Raw genomic sequence first — 16,263 nt, forward strand, 5'->3', positions numbered from 1 at the left:
GCAACCACTCAACACCTGCATCACAAACACACTGTCAGAGGTGATCCTTATTCCGCCACCACCAGCCACTCCTCTGCATGGACTACACATGTTTCACTCCTCATCCGCATTCTCTTGCTTCCTTTTCCACCTTCGTTTCTCATCAGATCATTGCTTCATTCTCCACCTTCTTATCTCTCAGATGGCCTCAGCCACCTTCACGACGTCCTCCATAACAGCCTCCACCGAAACCTTCTCATTGCCTACGAAGAAGACCGTTTGCTAATCTTCTGTTCACCACACAACCACTCACCCCTCCCCGTAACCAAATTTGCAAAAATTTTCCTTGCCATGTAACCGGATACCCCTTTGAGGTAACCGAATACCACTGTAACCGCATAACTTCATACCACTGTAACCGCATACTTCTCTGCTGTAACCGATTAGCCACCCTCTTCCTACTGTTCATCGTCTTCTTCGCCTCCCAAACACACAGATTCATCTTCATCTTCAACCTGCAACTTCTTCATGCCATCAACATGCACAACGTCCTTCTTCTATAACCGATTAGGCCACCATATGCGTACTGTTCATCGTCTTCTTCGCCTCTCAAACACGCGAATTCATATTCCTCTTCAACCCACAGCTTCTTCATGTCATCAACACGCACAACGTCCTTCTTCCTCCCCGTCTACAACCCTGCAAATGAAAACCAACAATATGTGCTTGGACATACGTCACACTATCTTACTAACCTCACCACTTTGCCTTCGTCGACTCAGTAAAACAGCCAACAAGGCTCCCTTCGCACACAACTTTCAGCCACAAAATGTTTAGTCAAATCAGGTCTTTATAAGGTCTAGATGAGCATACTTCAAGATGAGGCGAATTAGACACACTTCATATATCAAGTTGAGTATGGTTTACTCAAGTTCAATTAAGTCGAGTTAAATCAAGTTGTACTCATCTTAAGCCTAGTCGAGTTGGGTCTGCATTAGGCCAATTAGAATCAAGTCTATGTTGGACAAATAAAGTTAAGTTTACATTAGGTTGAATCAAGTCAAGCCACATTGGACTAAGTTGAGTTAAACCACCCACCTTGGATTGAGGCAAGTTAAATCTATGTCAAGCTGAGTCAAGTTAATTTAGACACACGTCCAATCGAGTTGTCATAGGCTCACATCAGATAGTGTAAAGTCAGGCCCACCTCAAATTGAGTCATACTAGGCTTGCCTAAGGTAAAGTTAAGTATGACCCACCTTAGGCAAAGTCGACTCAGCTCACCTCGAGCCAAGTTGAATCAAGCCCACATTGGATCAACTAGAGTTGTGTTCGTGTTTGCTTCTTTATTTGTGTTCGTTTTCGTGTTAATATCCTTATAAATGTCAATGTTAGTGTTTGTATCCATGTTCGTGCTTGTGTCTGTGTCCATGTTTGTGTTCATATTTGTGTTGGTGTTTGTTGAAGTAATTGACAAACACTAGGAAGGAGGATTGAATAGTGTTAATGGAAAAATTCTTTTATCAACTTTTTTGATATAGCACGTTGTAGAGGTTTACGATTTTCTTTTGAATACTTAGACACTACCTAATAAAAGATTATATCATGAAGTGCTTTTATCATGCTATTCAGAATATACACTACAGAGTTTATAAGAACTTCCTATGTTTAATAGTAATAGTTTAGCTTGGAAGGTTCTTATATTTAGAAATAAAAACACATCTCACAGGTTTTGTAAAAGAAGCGTTTCGCCAAGAGAGAAAGTAAGTGCGCAAATATTTTTATATTAATTTACTTTAACTAAATTGTCTAGTCTCGTCCGTAGAAGATTTGACTATAATCCTCCACAGAGGATTTCACTGTATAAATTAACAAAAATATTCTTTTTATAAATGATAGAACAACTATACTAAAACATCAATTTTGGTCTCCCAATTAAAGAAAAGTTTAATAATATAAATCTATCATACTTTCTGTTTTACATCATAATCGTGTATAGAGATATATTTCACTTTGATAACGAATATAAATTTATTAATTCTATATCGACTTAATCAATTTATAAATATTAACAATTTATGTTATTATACAAATATTTAGAAAACACATAGATACAAGTGCGACATGTAATAATAAATAGTTTCTATTAAAATATAAAATAATTAAATAAAATAGTTTAAGAAAAATTTTACTGTTATACGGAGTTATACTTATTTATTCATTCTTTTATACTACATTATATATTATCAATGTGTTATTTTTTGTTTTCAATTTTTTTAAATTGAAAAAAATATAAATGATGTGCTTTATACATAATTAAGAAACTCATTTAAAAATATATTTTACTTTTTTAAAAAAATTAATATAATTTTTTTAAAAAAACATATGTATACAAATAAATATTCTTTACTCACAATAAATATGAATTTACTTCGTATATTAACTTGATTAAATCATAATATTATTATCTATTAATATAATGTTTTATTATATGTAAAGAAAACAAACACGCGATAGCACACATGTGGTTTTATTAATATATAATAAAATTCTCTCATTTTCTATAAAACTTTTATATTTTTTTAATCATATATCAACTAACTGTTTTATTTATGCAACATAATAGTATAAAAAAATGTAAAAAAAGACTACATATCCATTAAAATTAACTACACGCAAAATAAATATTTTCTTTTCTTTTTTACACAAATTATTTTCATTCAAATTGTAAATTGCGTACATCAATAATAAGAAATGATAATCCTGTATTTAAATACATTTATTAAATTTATAAATTAGTATAAATATTAAACTTAACAGATAAGGGAATATGGCAATGATAATAATGATTTTCAATAATTTTTCTTTTTTTTTTTTGAAACCTTGACTTATGTAATACAATAACTAGAAGAAAAATGTTAGATATTATGACTTTTAGCAGGCTATCTCTCCTCTTTATACCATTCGAGCTTCCACTCTAATGGCTACCTCTCCTCTCTCCATTCCTCTCAATGTTATCAACTCTCATCATGCCATTGCCAACCCCTTTGTTCCAGAGGTATGTGCTGTCAACCCACATCCTTATTTTCTCACTCTACCACTTTTTTACCTTCTAAGCCTTCAGAATTGTTAAAAAAGTTAGACCTTTTGAAACCCAGAACTATTTGGCATCATTGGATGGCTTGGGAAGATTTAGGAATTATAAAAACCGGAAAAAATACTTTTTTTTTTTCTTTTGGGTGATTAAAAAGATTATGAAGTTTTTTCCTTTTAGTTTGAGATATATGAATTGTGTTGCTAGGCTTTGTAGAGCTTAACAAAATGTTTGGAATTTGTGGGAAGGAGAGAATCAATTAGGTCTGTTTTGGTTGAATAACCTTTTTTTTTTTTCAGTTAAGAATTTGGTTTTGGGGTTTACTTCATGAGTTGACGATGTGAAGGAAATGAATAAAAGCTGGTTCTAGAGGATTCAGATTTTCGCTTCTCTCTGAGAATGTTAAAGAGAATGTTTCTGTTGAATGCGCAAAACTGCTTGGATCAGTTGAAATGGACATTTGAATTTGCATTCTTGTTTCTTCTAAATGGAAAGGGCACGTGGCATATGATTTGAATTCCTTTTTATTCCTCAAAATATGTATATTATGTTCTTTCCCTGAATTTTAGAGATTATCTTCTGGTTTTCTGAGCCCAGAGTGTTACGAACCTTTAATTTATTATTTGGAGGAAAAATTCTGATTTTGAAGTGGTGTTTGATTCACATGCTGAAAATGCTTGTGGATTGGTAAAGAATAGTAATGGTAAATGGTTTCCTTTTCTTGTAGTGCAGGTTGTAACAGCAGTAGATGCCTTACATTTAGAGTTTAGGGCTGTGGATAATTTGGTTGCCTGCAATACCACCCGTGTCCTTAGAGCTTTTCAGAATGCTCGAGTTGGATCTCATGTAAGCTTGCATAACCTGTTTGCAAAGATGCTAAAATATTATTGTATTAATAATTATTTTATATGATGCCCATCATGGGTTTGAGGCTAATAAAACTTACTTTACCTGTTTTTAGTGTTGTTGCTAGATATGCCTTTTAAGCCATTGGAATGATTTTTCTGCCCTCCCATATTTGACATTCAGTTCACTCAATTATTGAACACTTATCGCAGAAGGTGCAGATAAATTGCAGTTCTGTACACTGTAACTGATATGTAGCAAAGAGGAAATGAAAGACTCTCCTTCCCCTAAAATGGATAAAATAAATTTCTGTGAAAGTGAAAGCTTTATCTGCAAAGTCATCATCTCATTAGTTTACTTCTGTTTCTCAGTACTCTGTCCTAAATTTGTTTGTTAGGAGCTTACGTGTGTGGTACCATGGTTGGTCACTGTCATCTTTGTTGGATATAAATTTCTATTTGCCTGTGAGCCTTGGTAGTTAACACAATCATGATATCAAACTTTTTCATTATAATTTCTGCAGAATTAGTTATTTTCTGTGTTGTGGATTCAAATCAGTTCCTAATAATTTGATTATTGTTTATGTTCTATCAGCACTTTGGTGGTAGCACTGGTTATGGTCATGATGAAGCTGGGGGTCGAGGGGCTCTTGACCAGGCTTTTGCAGAAATTGTTGGGGCTGAGTCAGCTATTGTTCGTTCACAGGTTCTTAGTTTTCCAATATGTTCCTTTTTGGATATTTCCTTATATATTTTGGATATGTTACGTACCTGAGTACGTAAACTAGCCCAAATACAACCTCTCACACTCTCACAACAAGCAATATAATAATGAAAGAATGATAATGTACGAATGAATCTCTTTTATTGATGGTAATATCTGGGTAAACACAAGTAAACAATAATTGGGAGCATAACCTCCTTCAGTCAACCAATAATTGGGAGCATAACCTCCGTCAATTAACCTGGAGCATAACCTCCTTTACAAAACTCAATAATCAAAAGCATGCCTTTAACCCTAGACTCTCTCTTTATTTATATTAATTATTTCTCGCCCAACTTGTACTGAATAATAGCAATTAATCCTATTTGCTATAATTACCGAATATATTTATCTTTATTTACTATAATTAACTTATACCGAGTATTGCCCTAAGATATGAGCTTGATTACTCTAATTATCTTTTGCGGAATATCTGCTCAGAATATCTCTCTCATTATTCTAATTGATTTCCCGCCCATCCTAATCGTTGTGGCAGTTCGGATGCTTCCTCACTGCTTCCAACCGTTCGGTATGGTTGCTCCTGTTATCAGCCGTTCGGTTCGCACGCTCTCCGCCTTCAACCGTTCCGTCCGCACTCTCCCCGCCTCCAACCGTTCGGTCCGCACGCTCCCCGCTTCCAACCGATCGGCTTGGTCGCTCCCCGCCTCCTACCGATCGGCTTGGTCGCTCCTTGCCTTCTACCGTTCGGCCTGCTCGGTCCCCGTTGTCTACTGCTCGGCCTTCCAACGTTCGGCCTGGTCGCTCCCCACCTTCTACCGTTCGGCCTGGTCGCTCCCTGCCTTCTACCGTTCAGCCTGGTCTCTCCCCATCTTCCACCGTTCGGTCCCCTTCTCTCACCGTTCGGTCCCCTTCTCCTTCTATACTTTCTTCTCTCATATACTTTCCAAACCTTATCATTACCCACCGTTCAGCCTGGTCGTCCCGGTCACTCCCCCTCTTCTACCGCTCGTCCTGGTCGCTCCCCCTCGTTTAGCGTTCGGCCATACCTCTCCATGCCTTCCACCGTTCGGCCTTTATTGTCAATACCGTTCGGCCTCACTTCCCTCCTACCTTTCTTCTCCTTCTCATTACCTCCCACCTTATACCCTAACAGGATATCATGAGTTCAGATTCAAGAAACACACTAAGCACTTGTGGGGAAAATATTGCATGCATCTATCCGTTTTAGACGGCACTAGGTATATGATTTATAATATTCTCATCTGTCAACAGTTCTTCTCAGGTACTCATGCTATCACATGTGCTTTATTTGCCCTCCTGAGGCCTGGAGATGAGGTAACATTGTTTATCACATTCTCTGTTTTTCATTATTTGCTAAAAGTTACCCTTATACAGTTGTAGAATATTTTTCTGTTGAATACTTGTATTTGTAACTAGAACAAGGTTTAGACTGATATAGCTGGCAGCTTTTGGCAGTTGCTGGAGCTCCCTATGACACACTAGAGGAAGTAATTGGGAAAAGGGACTCTGGTGGACTGGGTTCTCTCCAAGATTTCGGGGTGAAGTACCGAGAAGTTCCCGTATGACACTACATACTAATACTTTTTCTGGCTGTAATTCACTAGTCTGCTTTCTAAGACTCTTCTTGGGTATTTTGCTCCAGCTTGCTGAGGATGGTGGACTTGATTGGAATTCACTGATGAGTGCTGTCAAACCCAAAACAAAATGTGCCCTCATACAACGGTCATGCGGTTATTCATGGCGCCGGAGTTTGAGTGTCAATGACATAGCAAGAGCAATAAAAATAATCAAGGTTAGGTTTCACAATAAGGGGTACCTTTGCAGTTTATTTCGTCTGTGCTATTCTCCTTTAAGGCTGTAACTTTTTATACTTGTACAGGTGCAAAATCCCAGCTGCTCAGTCATGGTGGACAATTGCTATGGTGAATTTGTTGAAAGCATTGAACCTCCCATGGTGGTATGTGATAACTTGATAGTTTTGGCTTTTGTTGATTTCCTGTATGTTTAGTATTACATATTTATATTGTACATTGGTAGCAGGGTGCAGATTTGATTGCAGGCAGTTTGATCAAGAATCCAGGTGGAACAATTGCACCATGTGGTGGATATATTGCTGGGAAGCAAAAATGGGTTGAAGCAGCTGCAGCTCGTCTTTCTGCACCTGGACTTGGCTTGGATTGTGGCTCAATTCCAGGTGATATCATGCGAGCCTTTTTCCAGGGATTATTTCTTTCACCTCAAATGGTTGGGGAAGCAATCAAGGTACTGAATTCTTCACTTTAATCAGTAGATTGTGCTTTTCTTCTTCATGCTTTGTAGTGAGACAATTATTTAATCTATTTAAGGGTTCCTTCCTGATTGCTGAAGTGTTGGCATCTAAAGGATATAAAGTGCAGCCACTCCCCCGTGTACCCCGTTCTGATATAGTTCAGGTTTTCTTTCTAAATCTTCTGTTTTCTTAAATAAAATGTTGTCTGCATTTCTAGCAAAAAGTTGTTACTGGTTGAAATACTATCGATGAATTAGAGAACTATTTAAGTCCTATTTGGATACACTTTTCAGTAAGTACTTATAGCAGAAGTTAGATTCATTTCACATTTTCATTTTCTTCTGTAAGTACTTATTGATCAATTTATCTTTGATAAATATGATAACTACTAAGATGAAAAATAAAGTTCATCTTCAATGCAATAGGCCGTCCAGCTAGGAAGCCGTGAGCGTCTCCTTGCATTCTGTGAGGCTGTTCAGAGAAGCTCTCCAGTCGGTTCATATACCAAACCAGTTGCAGGCACCACTGCCGGATATGCATCAGAGGTCTACTCAGATTTGTCTCCCCAATCTATCATCTTTTGTCAGTTTTGAACCTTTTAGGATGTTTTACTCTGCTCTCCTAGTCATCAGTATCAACCCTTTTATCAATCTCAGGTGATCTTTGCTGATGGGACTTTCATTGATGGAAGTACAAGTGAGCTTTCGTGTGATGGACCTCTTAGAGAGCCTTTTGCTGTATTTTGTCAAGTAAGGTCATTTGTATCATTCAATAATACTGTTAGAAATCTTACATCGATTAGAGATAAGAGAAATCTACAATATATAAGTGAACAATATATAAGTGGAGACAAACCTCGTCTTATAAATCGGTTTTATAAGTCGAATCATTCTTAAGATCTCACTTCTTAAGGTTTTAATTTGATTTTCTAAATGCAGGGTGGCAGCCATTGGACTCAATGGGGACTAGTCCTTGGAGAAGTTTTGAAATCTCTTTGACAGAATCATTTTTGAGAGAGTAAGTTCATACAAAATTTCAGTATTCAACATTCGGATGATGGAGTGATTCAGATTAGTACGGATGCAATCACACTTCACGAACACCAGTTAAAATTTATATATACCCTCACTGGTAGAATTTGTAGCTAGTGTTTAGCTAGTTTATCGCACTCTTCATTCTGTTTGAAAAATGTTTGCGGGGATTAGATTTTGATGCTTTATAGTTTGTACTTAGTTGATCATTAAAATCTTGTCCAGAGTTGTAGAAATTCAACAAGTAATTTCTCATATTTGTATGTGTAATCTTTAGTAATTCAACTTTCATTTTTTGTTTTCATATTGTGCAATGTAAATTTTGTCCCCAAATAGGTATTGAATTTCCATTCCTTTCAAATTAACTCTTTTTTTCTTTTTAGAAATTAAAATGTTACAATTTAATTTGTTTTTCTTCCTTTTAATGTATTTACTCGAAAATTATACAAATTAAGAGTGTCTATGAATTGAATTGAATTCGATTGATTTTAGAGAGAAAAATTATCTAATCCAATTACCTTGGTCTTCTTAATTCTTTAGTTAGTTTATTTGGTTTAAGATATGATCCATTCTAATTTATGACAAGACGGTTTGCATTTGATCAGTTTTATTTATTATTTTATTCCTTTCTTGAAAAAATACATTAAAAGATATAGTAAGATATATCTTGGATATAACAAAAAATAGTTAGAAACATCAAATATGTCATCTATATTTCTTTTTTTGGAGTTTTAGTATGTCAATTTAATTAGGATGTTAAAGCTTGATACTAAATTTATTAAAAAAAAAAAATAACTAATAGTGGTATAATTTTTTAAATATAAAATATTAAAGATGATACTTACATTTACTGGTTACTCAAATGGGTAAAAGAATTTATTTCGTCATAAATAAGTATAATTCTACACGTATATTATAAGAAATAAAAATATAAACTTTAGTGGCGTGATAAATTAAAAAACAAAACTAAAATCAATATAAATATTTTAGTTTTTGTTTATTATTTAGGTTTTCAAATTTTTTTTATTGATTTTCTAGATTTTTTTTTCTAAATTGTAAATGCATAATATCTAGAAATATATTAAATAGGCTACTAAATTATATTTAACTAATTTATATTGTGTCGTAATAAGTTTATCGTTGATAAATTTTCAATATCATATCTGTATTTTTCATTACAAAAAACCACATGAATTGTATTGTTTAAATAAAACTATGATTAAAATCATAATATATTAAACACTTTTGATTTAATAATTTAATTTAACCATTTCTAGCACCTACGTATTTTCATCATACCTAGCAATAATAACTCTTAAACTTTGTTGTTGATGGCATTAGTGATGATGTAAAATATAATTAATTATGCACATTAAATATAAGTATTACTATCGCAAAATGACTATAATTTTATTCTTAAAAAAAGTGGACCATGTTGTCATTACCTAATGAAACAGTCGATCTTTTACTCTTGATTTATTTTCATATTAATTATTTTTTCCGACTAAGAAAAAAAAGTAATGGATTTATTAAGAGGTAGGATACTGTAACTTAAGATCACCGCAGTTTTAACTTTTTAATTAAATTCATTAACGTTCTCAACTTAAGCATTATTTATATTCTTAATTTGTTTCTAAATTAAATATTTTCATTATCTTATTAAAAGTAGAGCATCGGAAGTGTTAAACATTCTCTAAACTTTCATTTATACATTAAACAGATCCAAAAAGCTCTTACTTAAATATTTATCATTTATACATTAAATAGTCTTTCTATTTAATATTTATCACTTTGATTTTTCTTTCTATTTTTTAAATATTAAAAAACGCCGTGTCTCTTCTCTTATATAGAATAAAGCATGTGTTGTAGGGGAAGAAACTGCATACTAACAGAATTAATGTAAAGTATTCTTTTTGTACATTCAAACATAGATTTGAATCATTAATTTCGACAAATCTTATCTTTGTTTACTTAATTGGATTTAGAGAAATTGATTGAGTGAATTTGAAGATAAATTCTTTTGTTATTTATTTGAGTGAATTTAGAGGTAAATGAGAGTAGATTTGGAAACAATGTTTGTGAAAATTAATGTAGGATTTGATTGATGTGACAGATTAAAAAAATTTACTTCCAAATTTACTTTCATTTACCTTCAAATTCACTCAAATAAACAACAAAAAAAAGTTATCTTCAAATCCTCTCAAATTCAATCACTCTCGCCCAAATCCATTTAAGTGAATAAAATCCGTTTAATACCTATTTTGGTCCCTTTTTTCGTAGGGTCTCTTCAAAGTGGTCCTCCTTTTTTTCAAAAGTTTACTAACATCTTACTTCTCGCAAAAACGATGCACGTTAGTCCTTTTTGGTTACGACGTTAAAAAGACTAACGGCACAGCTGCCCAACTGGCACAAAACTGATGAGTTGTACAGTCATGGTTGAGGTGGCATTGTGAATTGCTGATGTGTTAAAATAAAATAATTTAAAATGAACCTACTTTTATGATAACCGTAGGGTAAGGGTGAGATGCATGTGTGGACAAAAAAAGTAGGTTCATTTTAAATTATTTTATTTTAACACATATCAGCAAATCACACTGTCACCTCAACCATAACTATACAACTCATCAGTTTTGTGTCAGCTGCGCAGCTGTTAGTCTTTTTAACGCCGTAATCAAGGACTAACGTGCATCGTTTTTGCGAGAAGTAGAATGTTAGTAAACTTTTGAAAAAAAGGAACACCACTTTGAATAGACCATACGAAAAGAGGAACCAAAATAGATATTAAACCAATAAAATCTTATGCTACAACTTATATATTTAAAAACATGATATGAATGTTTATTGTATAAATTAAATATTATTGTTGGACTTTTCATAATTTCCAGAAAGTTGTTGATCCGGACTTTGACTGTGCATCATAGTGTTCTCCATCACCAGTTTAATCTATCACTCCCTACTACGGTACGGCAAGAATTTAATTGTGGTGTTTATTACTTTCAAAATACAATTACACAAATCACCAAAGAAGGTAAATCAAAGTTCGGTAACATCGCCATTGCTGTTGTATTTCCAAACTTGCTCATGATTTGTGTGATTATATTTCTGTCGTGGTACTATCATATGGTTTATTCACTTCTTTGGAATGATTTTGCTTCTTTGAGATACAAATTTAGTGTACATGTTTGTTTTTTTTTTGTTGAGTGCATTTATTCATTCGGAATCTCTATAAATCTAGATTCATGGCTTCACTTTTGGTTTAGGGTGCAGAACAGAAGGGCATATAAGATTTAGTAGTTGTGGTGTTATAGTCAGTCACACCATTCACTCGAAGTGAGTTTTTTTTTTTTTTCTTACCCTTTTGTTGAGATGTCAGGGAAATACACTTGTTTTTGGCAGAAGTGTTATTATGCTCGATCAAGGGCGAGTTCTGTGCTCTAGAAGGTGTGACTATTTAAAAGGGGTTTAGGGTTCTTGGCAATGAATGGAGGGGTTTAGGACATTGATTATTGGAGGGGTTTAGGAGAGTGAGTATTGATGGAGCGATTTAGGTAGTTGATTCCATAACAGAACGGAATAATGGGGATTAATGAGGCTGTTTTTTTAGAAAACGTGGTACTAAATGAGTGATTAAACTTGGACCTTCTAAACATATGATAGGGGTTCAGTTCCTAGCTATGCAAATAGAGCAACACCAATAGGGACAGAAGTTGTGGCTTGATCGGTACTCTATTTCCCTGGAGAATAGTCTCTGTGATTTTTGGGTGTCTCATCTATGGTGTGGTTCAGTTGGGACAGTCCAACATCGTAGTGCCTGATTGTTCTGTATCACAACTTATATCTTTACCTCTATCTTGTGATTTTGAGTTGGATGCAAGAATTCTTCTTTTGTTGTCATGTGAGTCATTTGATAGAGACACAGTAAAGCCTGGTCATGAAAAGAATCAGGGTGGTATAAAAGACTATTTGGTGGGGTTTAGTCAATCTTGAGCTGTTGGGAGAAATGGGTAGGGGAATGTAATAGGAGTAAGGCAGACCATCAGTGGAAAAGAATGGAAGTATTGAAGTTTCATGTTCACCGGTTCACCAGATAAGTGGAAAATGAATAGTCAATTTTCATAGAAGTAACAAATGATCAACGGACTCACCATCGTGAAAATCGTACTCCAAACTTGTAAAATTAATATCCTTATTGTTAACTGTCATTATGGTAACTGATTATAATGTTCATATTAAGTGTTAACCATAAATGAGTCTTTACTAAAACTGGTTATGCTTTGCATTACAGTCCTATGAGCTACCTTTCACGATATTATTATCTTCGGCTGAGTTCCCTTGACCACATTAGTCATCCTTTTGCAGGTTCAATAAGGTACTATCAAGCTCAACATCAGAGACAATCAAATGCATCCTGCACAGATCGTGTTGTATGGATCCACTTTGTGTGTCATGATAACAGTTCACTTTGCTATGAAGCTACTCGCAGAACATGTTTCAAACTGGAGGAAACCAAAGGAGCAAAAGGCCATAGTAATTATAATCCTTATGGCCCCATTGTATGCTGTAGACTCCTATGTTGGTTTGATCAATTTCTTTGGAAGTGAAACATTTTTCACACTGTTGGACTCCATTAAAGAGTGTTATGAGGCTCTGGTAAGATTTATACAGATAATTTTTATTATGGTCTTCTGGGTAACCCTTACTAGTATTTTCATGCTACGTATATTTAAATTTAGTTCATTTTAGAGATTTAAGGCATTATAATTCAGTAGTTCACAACTTCCTCAATGTGTTGCCAACAGGTGATTGCTAAGTTTTTGAGCTTGATGTACAGTTATTTGAACATTTCCTTGAGTAAGAACATAGTGCCGGATGAGATCAAGGGAAGAGAGATTCACCATTCATTTCCGATGACACTTTTTCAGGTGGTTGATACTCAAACTTTTTTGTAATGTTTTATGAATGTGCTCCGCTGCATAATTATGTTTGCAGAAATGGTGCATCACACAAGTGAAGTTTTTGGAGTAGTAGATGTATGGCCTGTTGGACCATGTACGAAAAAGGGGTGCTTTATTCGTTAGTATTATCCATTACTGGTGTTATTTGTCTTTCCATTGTGATAAACAATGAGTCTGTATTGATAGAAAAAGATATCATTAGAAAGTTGATTTAGGCCTAACTCAACTATATAAAATAGTTTGTAAGGTGAGTTTTACATCCAGTTATATATTATTATTTGGTTATTTTTATAGTCAATGTGGAATCTGCAAGATACAATAGAACTTCAGTGAGAGTTATACAATTTCAGGCATGGTACTTTGACAGTCACAGAGTATTTTACTGAGTTGAAATCGATGTGGGAAGAGTTGGGCATTATAGATCAATTCCTCGGTGTGTAAGCCCAACAACCTGTTAGCTATGAGAAATGCTAGATCATATAGGCAGCACGATTATGTTATGCGGTTTTTTTATGGGTTTGAATGTCTTTGAGTGGAGTTAGATCACAGATCCTGCTCATGGATCCACTCCCAACTCTTAATCACACCTTTTTAATGATATTACAACAAGAGCAGCAGAGCGAGCAAGAAGTATTAGATGAATAGAGATCAATATCATATTTCTATCATATCAGCTTTATTGTTTTTATTATTTCTCCTCTGTTACTTTGAGATATTGCATTTTTAAAGCCACAACTAACACTGAGACCACTTTCACTGTATTTGATGTTTCCTTTTCAGGGGCAACAACCTGGTTTTCTATACACACACATAATATGACTGTGAAGTGACATTAGGATTTAACATAACAATAAATATGTTTTATTAAAACCACCATTTGCAGTATATTAAAAGTTAAATAGCCTGCCTGTTTTCTTTTCTCTTTATTTTTCATAAAAAACAAAATCTAACTAATAGGGTATTTTAAACGTACAGGTTTTACATGTTTTCCATACTAAGCCCTCACTTTGGAAAAAAACTCTAGTCATTTCTTCTTGCCAAGTGAAGGAGAGATCTAGTTACGTAGTGCAGGCGGGGTTTTGTGCATAACGTTGCATGCTTCATAAGATACTTAGAATCATCAGCAACACTTGTTCGTCAATTAATTACACTAAACATTGTAATGCTTACATCCCTGAACATTTCTACTTGTCATGGCCACAATCTGCAGCCTCACACTACACGTTTGGACCATAAGACACTGAAGCTTCTCAAAAACTGGACTTGGCAATTTGTTGTGATACGTCCGGTGTGCTCAATCCTGATGATAACACTGCAGTATTTTGATGTTTATCCCAGTTGGGTCAGCTGGGCAAACACAATCATCCTAAACATTTCAGTGTCACTTGCACTCTATTCTCTTGTTGTTTTCTACCACGTGTTTTCTAAAGAGTTGGAACCGCATAAGCCTCTTGCCAAGTTTTTGTGCATAAAAGGAATTGTCTTTTTCTGCTTTTGGCAGGTATGCTCCTATGCCTTAGCTTGATATTTTGAACCATGATGGATAAACAATTATATAAGATTTTGCTTCTGTAGAATTTAGATTGTTCTATTAAAATTCATATCCTTTTTTAAGATGAAATGCTTTATCTGGTTTGGAATTTCTAATTTATCATCACTGCTAGTCTTCCGTCTCTGCACATTACTCTTAGTTAACTAATTGATTCTAGATTATAGGCCTGTTTAGGTAAATCACTTGCTTATTGGTAGAAGAACTTATAAAAAATTTCTAACCAAAGAGGAAATAAATTCAATTGTTTTCATACAAGTTGTAAGTCATTTTCATGAACTATCCAAAAACGTTTATTTGAAATAAGCTGAAAACAGCTTATACACTTAGCATATGCTGTTATATTGAGGACTAGCAATAAATAAATCCAAATAAACAATAAATAAGTTCTTCCAGACACACCCTATGTATATTGAGGACTAGCAAATTACGCTTAAACTTATTCAGGATTCTGAACTATACGCACGAAGAATCCTGGAAATATGGCATCTCTGTGTTATATATACAAAATTGTGATGGTTTAGTGCAGATGATATATTAAGTTAACTGCTAATTTCATTCAATTATGCAGGGAATTGTGCTTGATCTCCTGGCAGCATTGGGAATAATCCGATCCCGTCACTCCTGGTTAACTGTGGAACGCATTGAAGAAGGCTACCAAAACATTTTGGTTTGTATTGAGATGGTTTTCTTCTCTATATATCAGCAATATGCGTATACAGCTGCACCATACAAGGCTTATAACGAAAGTAATGTAGCTTTAGATAAAAAGTCAAAGTGATTCCAGGACAAGGATTGTTGAGTACTTTTAAATTCAATGTATTTACTTTCTATATCAGTGCTGATCCTCACTTGTGCGTGAGACAATAAGTAAATAAATGTGCAAGAAATGCCAAAGTCTTTTGAATAAGATGCAGATACATTGACACTACTTCTAAAGATCTAGAAAGTTTTGTTCCACACATTTCTGCTTTCATTGTGTCTGTGTTAATTCGTTGCATACCTTGTTATTTTTGTTGATCTAAACTCCAATAGAAACCCTTGAGTTACAAGCTATTTACTATTACATATACTACTATAGCCATTTTTTCATGTGCTTCATAACCTCTTTCATCTTGCAATTGCAAAGAAAGTATGTGTAAGGAATGGATTGAATATGAAGGAAAGTATAGGGCCATAAAATCACGGACTCAATTTATCATTCCTTTTCTTTGCCAAGGATTTCAGTCTGTGGGGTATTAATTTTAGATATAACCAATCTCCAAGTGTGCGATATGTTGATCAACAAACTTTTTCATCTTATTTTGTGCTTTCAAAAGGTACGTCTTCAAGTAGTGGAGAACATCGTCTCTTACATGTGTTAGTATGTTTGTTTACTTCTTCTACTGCTAAAGGTACTGTGGTACCCTTTTGGAGATGAGGTGGGTCACATCCATATAAGGCCTTGAATGGTGTCAATTTAGTGGAGCTGTTATAATTGGTGTTGAAGCAAAATTCAGCCCAGCTTAGCCATTAAGGCCACACTTTTGGTTTGCTTCCTGTCAAAAACCTTAGATAAAAATCATTTTATTTACAATTTTAGTTTACCCTTGTCATGAGCGTACTTATTGAGTCCCACAACCACCATTATTATTTTATGGTATCCTTCCCACGTGTCTTTGTAAGACCTTCCACAAAATCTTTTGATATGTCAGACCAAACATCTGTGACTTCTGGCTGCGGCTGCAACACAGCGGCTGGGTATAAATTTTGATATTTATTCTGTTGGAAAACCTCACACGCTTCAACATACTGCT

General features: G+C 34.5%; 2 protein-coding genes across 5 annotated transcripts; both read left to right on the top strand.

Annotated features, from left to right (window-relative positions):
• Window positions 1-2,895: 2,895 nt before the first annotated feature.
• Window positions 2,896-8,267, top strand: LOC124832462 (uncharacterized). 2 transcript variants are annotated; one of them, XM_088092439.1, is made up of 12 exons: window positions 2,896-3,037; window positions 3,806-3,919; window positions 4,514-4,624; window positions 5,915-5,977; window positions 6,109-6,222; window positions 6,306-6,455; window positions 6,543-6,620; window positions 6,704-6,925; window positions 7,009-7,095; window positions 7,358-7,477; window positions 7,589-7,681; window positions 7,871-8,267. In XM_088092439.1, exons 1-12 carry the CDS (start codon window positions 2,960-2,962, stop codon window positions 7,928-7,930), a joined length of 1,290 nt encoding a protein of 429 aa, XP_087948565.1. In that variant the 5' UTR covers window positions 2,896-2,959; the 3' UTR covers window positions 7,931-8,267. The 2 variants fall into 2 exon arrangements, with proteins under 2 accessions (XP_087948565.1, XP_087948566.1); XM_088092440.1 differs by lacking the exon at window positions 3,806-3,919 and having other exon boundaries at window positions 2,900-3,037.
• A 2,536-nt stretch (window positions 8,268-10,803) lies between these two features.
• LOC124832459 (uncharacterized) lies at window positions 10,804-15,398 on the top strand. 3 transcript variants are annotated; one of them, XM_047306664.2, is made up of 5 exons: window positions 10,804-10,924; window positions 12,323-12,613; window positions 12,763-12,885; window positions 14,129-14,419; window positions 15,039-15,398. In XM_047306664.2, the coding sequence occupies exons 2-5, from the start codon at window positions 12,365-12,367 to the stop codon at window positions 15,246-15,248; spliced, it is 873 nt and encodes a 290-aa protein (XP_047162620.1). In that variant the 5' UTR covers window positions 10,804-10,924; window positions 12,323-12,364; the 3' UTR covers window positions 15,249-15,398. The 3 variants fall into 3 exon arrangements, with proteins under 3 accessions (XP_047162620.1, XP_047162617.1, XP_087949482.1); XM_047306661.2 differs by having other exon boundaries at window positions 10,840-10,991; XM_088093356.1 differs by lacking the exon at window positions 10,804-10,924 and adding an exon at window positions 11,053-11,073.
• The last annotated feature ends 865 nt before the right edge of the window (window positions 15,399-16,263 follow it).

The sequence above is a fragment of the Vigna umbellata genome, chromosome 6 (assembly GCF_029865625.1).
Source record: "Vigna umbellata cultivar VRB3 chromosome 6, Vumbellata_1.0, whole genome shotgun sequence".
In the NCBI taxonomy this organism is placed as follows: domain Eukaryota; kingdom Viridiplantae; phylum Streptophyta; class Magnoliopsida; order Fabales; family Fabaceae; genus Vigna; species Vigna umbellata.

Coding starts and splice junctions, on each gene's coding strand:
- LOC124832462 (XM_088092439.1), top strand. CDS start 2,960: ATGGCTACCTCTCCTCTCTCCATTCCTCTCAATGTTATCAACTCTCAT. Junction 3,038..3,805: donor CCAACCCCTTTGTTCCAGAG/GTATGTGCTGTC, acceptor CTTGTAGTGCAG/GTTGTAACAGCAGTAGATGC. Junction 6,926..7,008: donor TGGTTGGGGAAGCAATCAAG/GTACTGAATTCT, acceptor AATCTATTTAAG/GGTTCCTTCCTGATTGCTGA.
- LOC124832459 (XM_047306664.2), top strand. CDS start 12,365: ATGCATCCTGCACAGATCGTGTTGTATGGATCCACTTTGTGTGTCATG. Junction 12,614..12,762: donor AAGAGTGTTATGAGGCTCTG/GTAAGATTTATA, acceptor TGTTGCCAACAG/GTGATTGCTAAGTTTTTGAG. Junction 14,420..15,038: donor TCTTTTTCTGCTTTTGGCAG/GTATGCTCCTAT, acceptor TCAATTATGCAG/GGAATTGTGCTTGATCTCCT.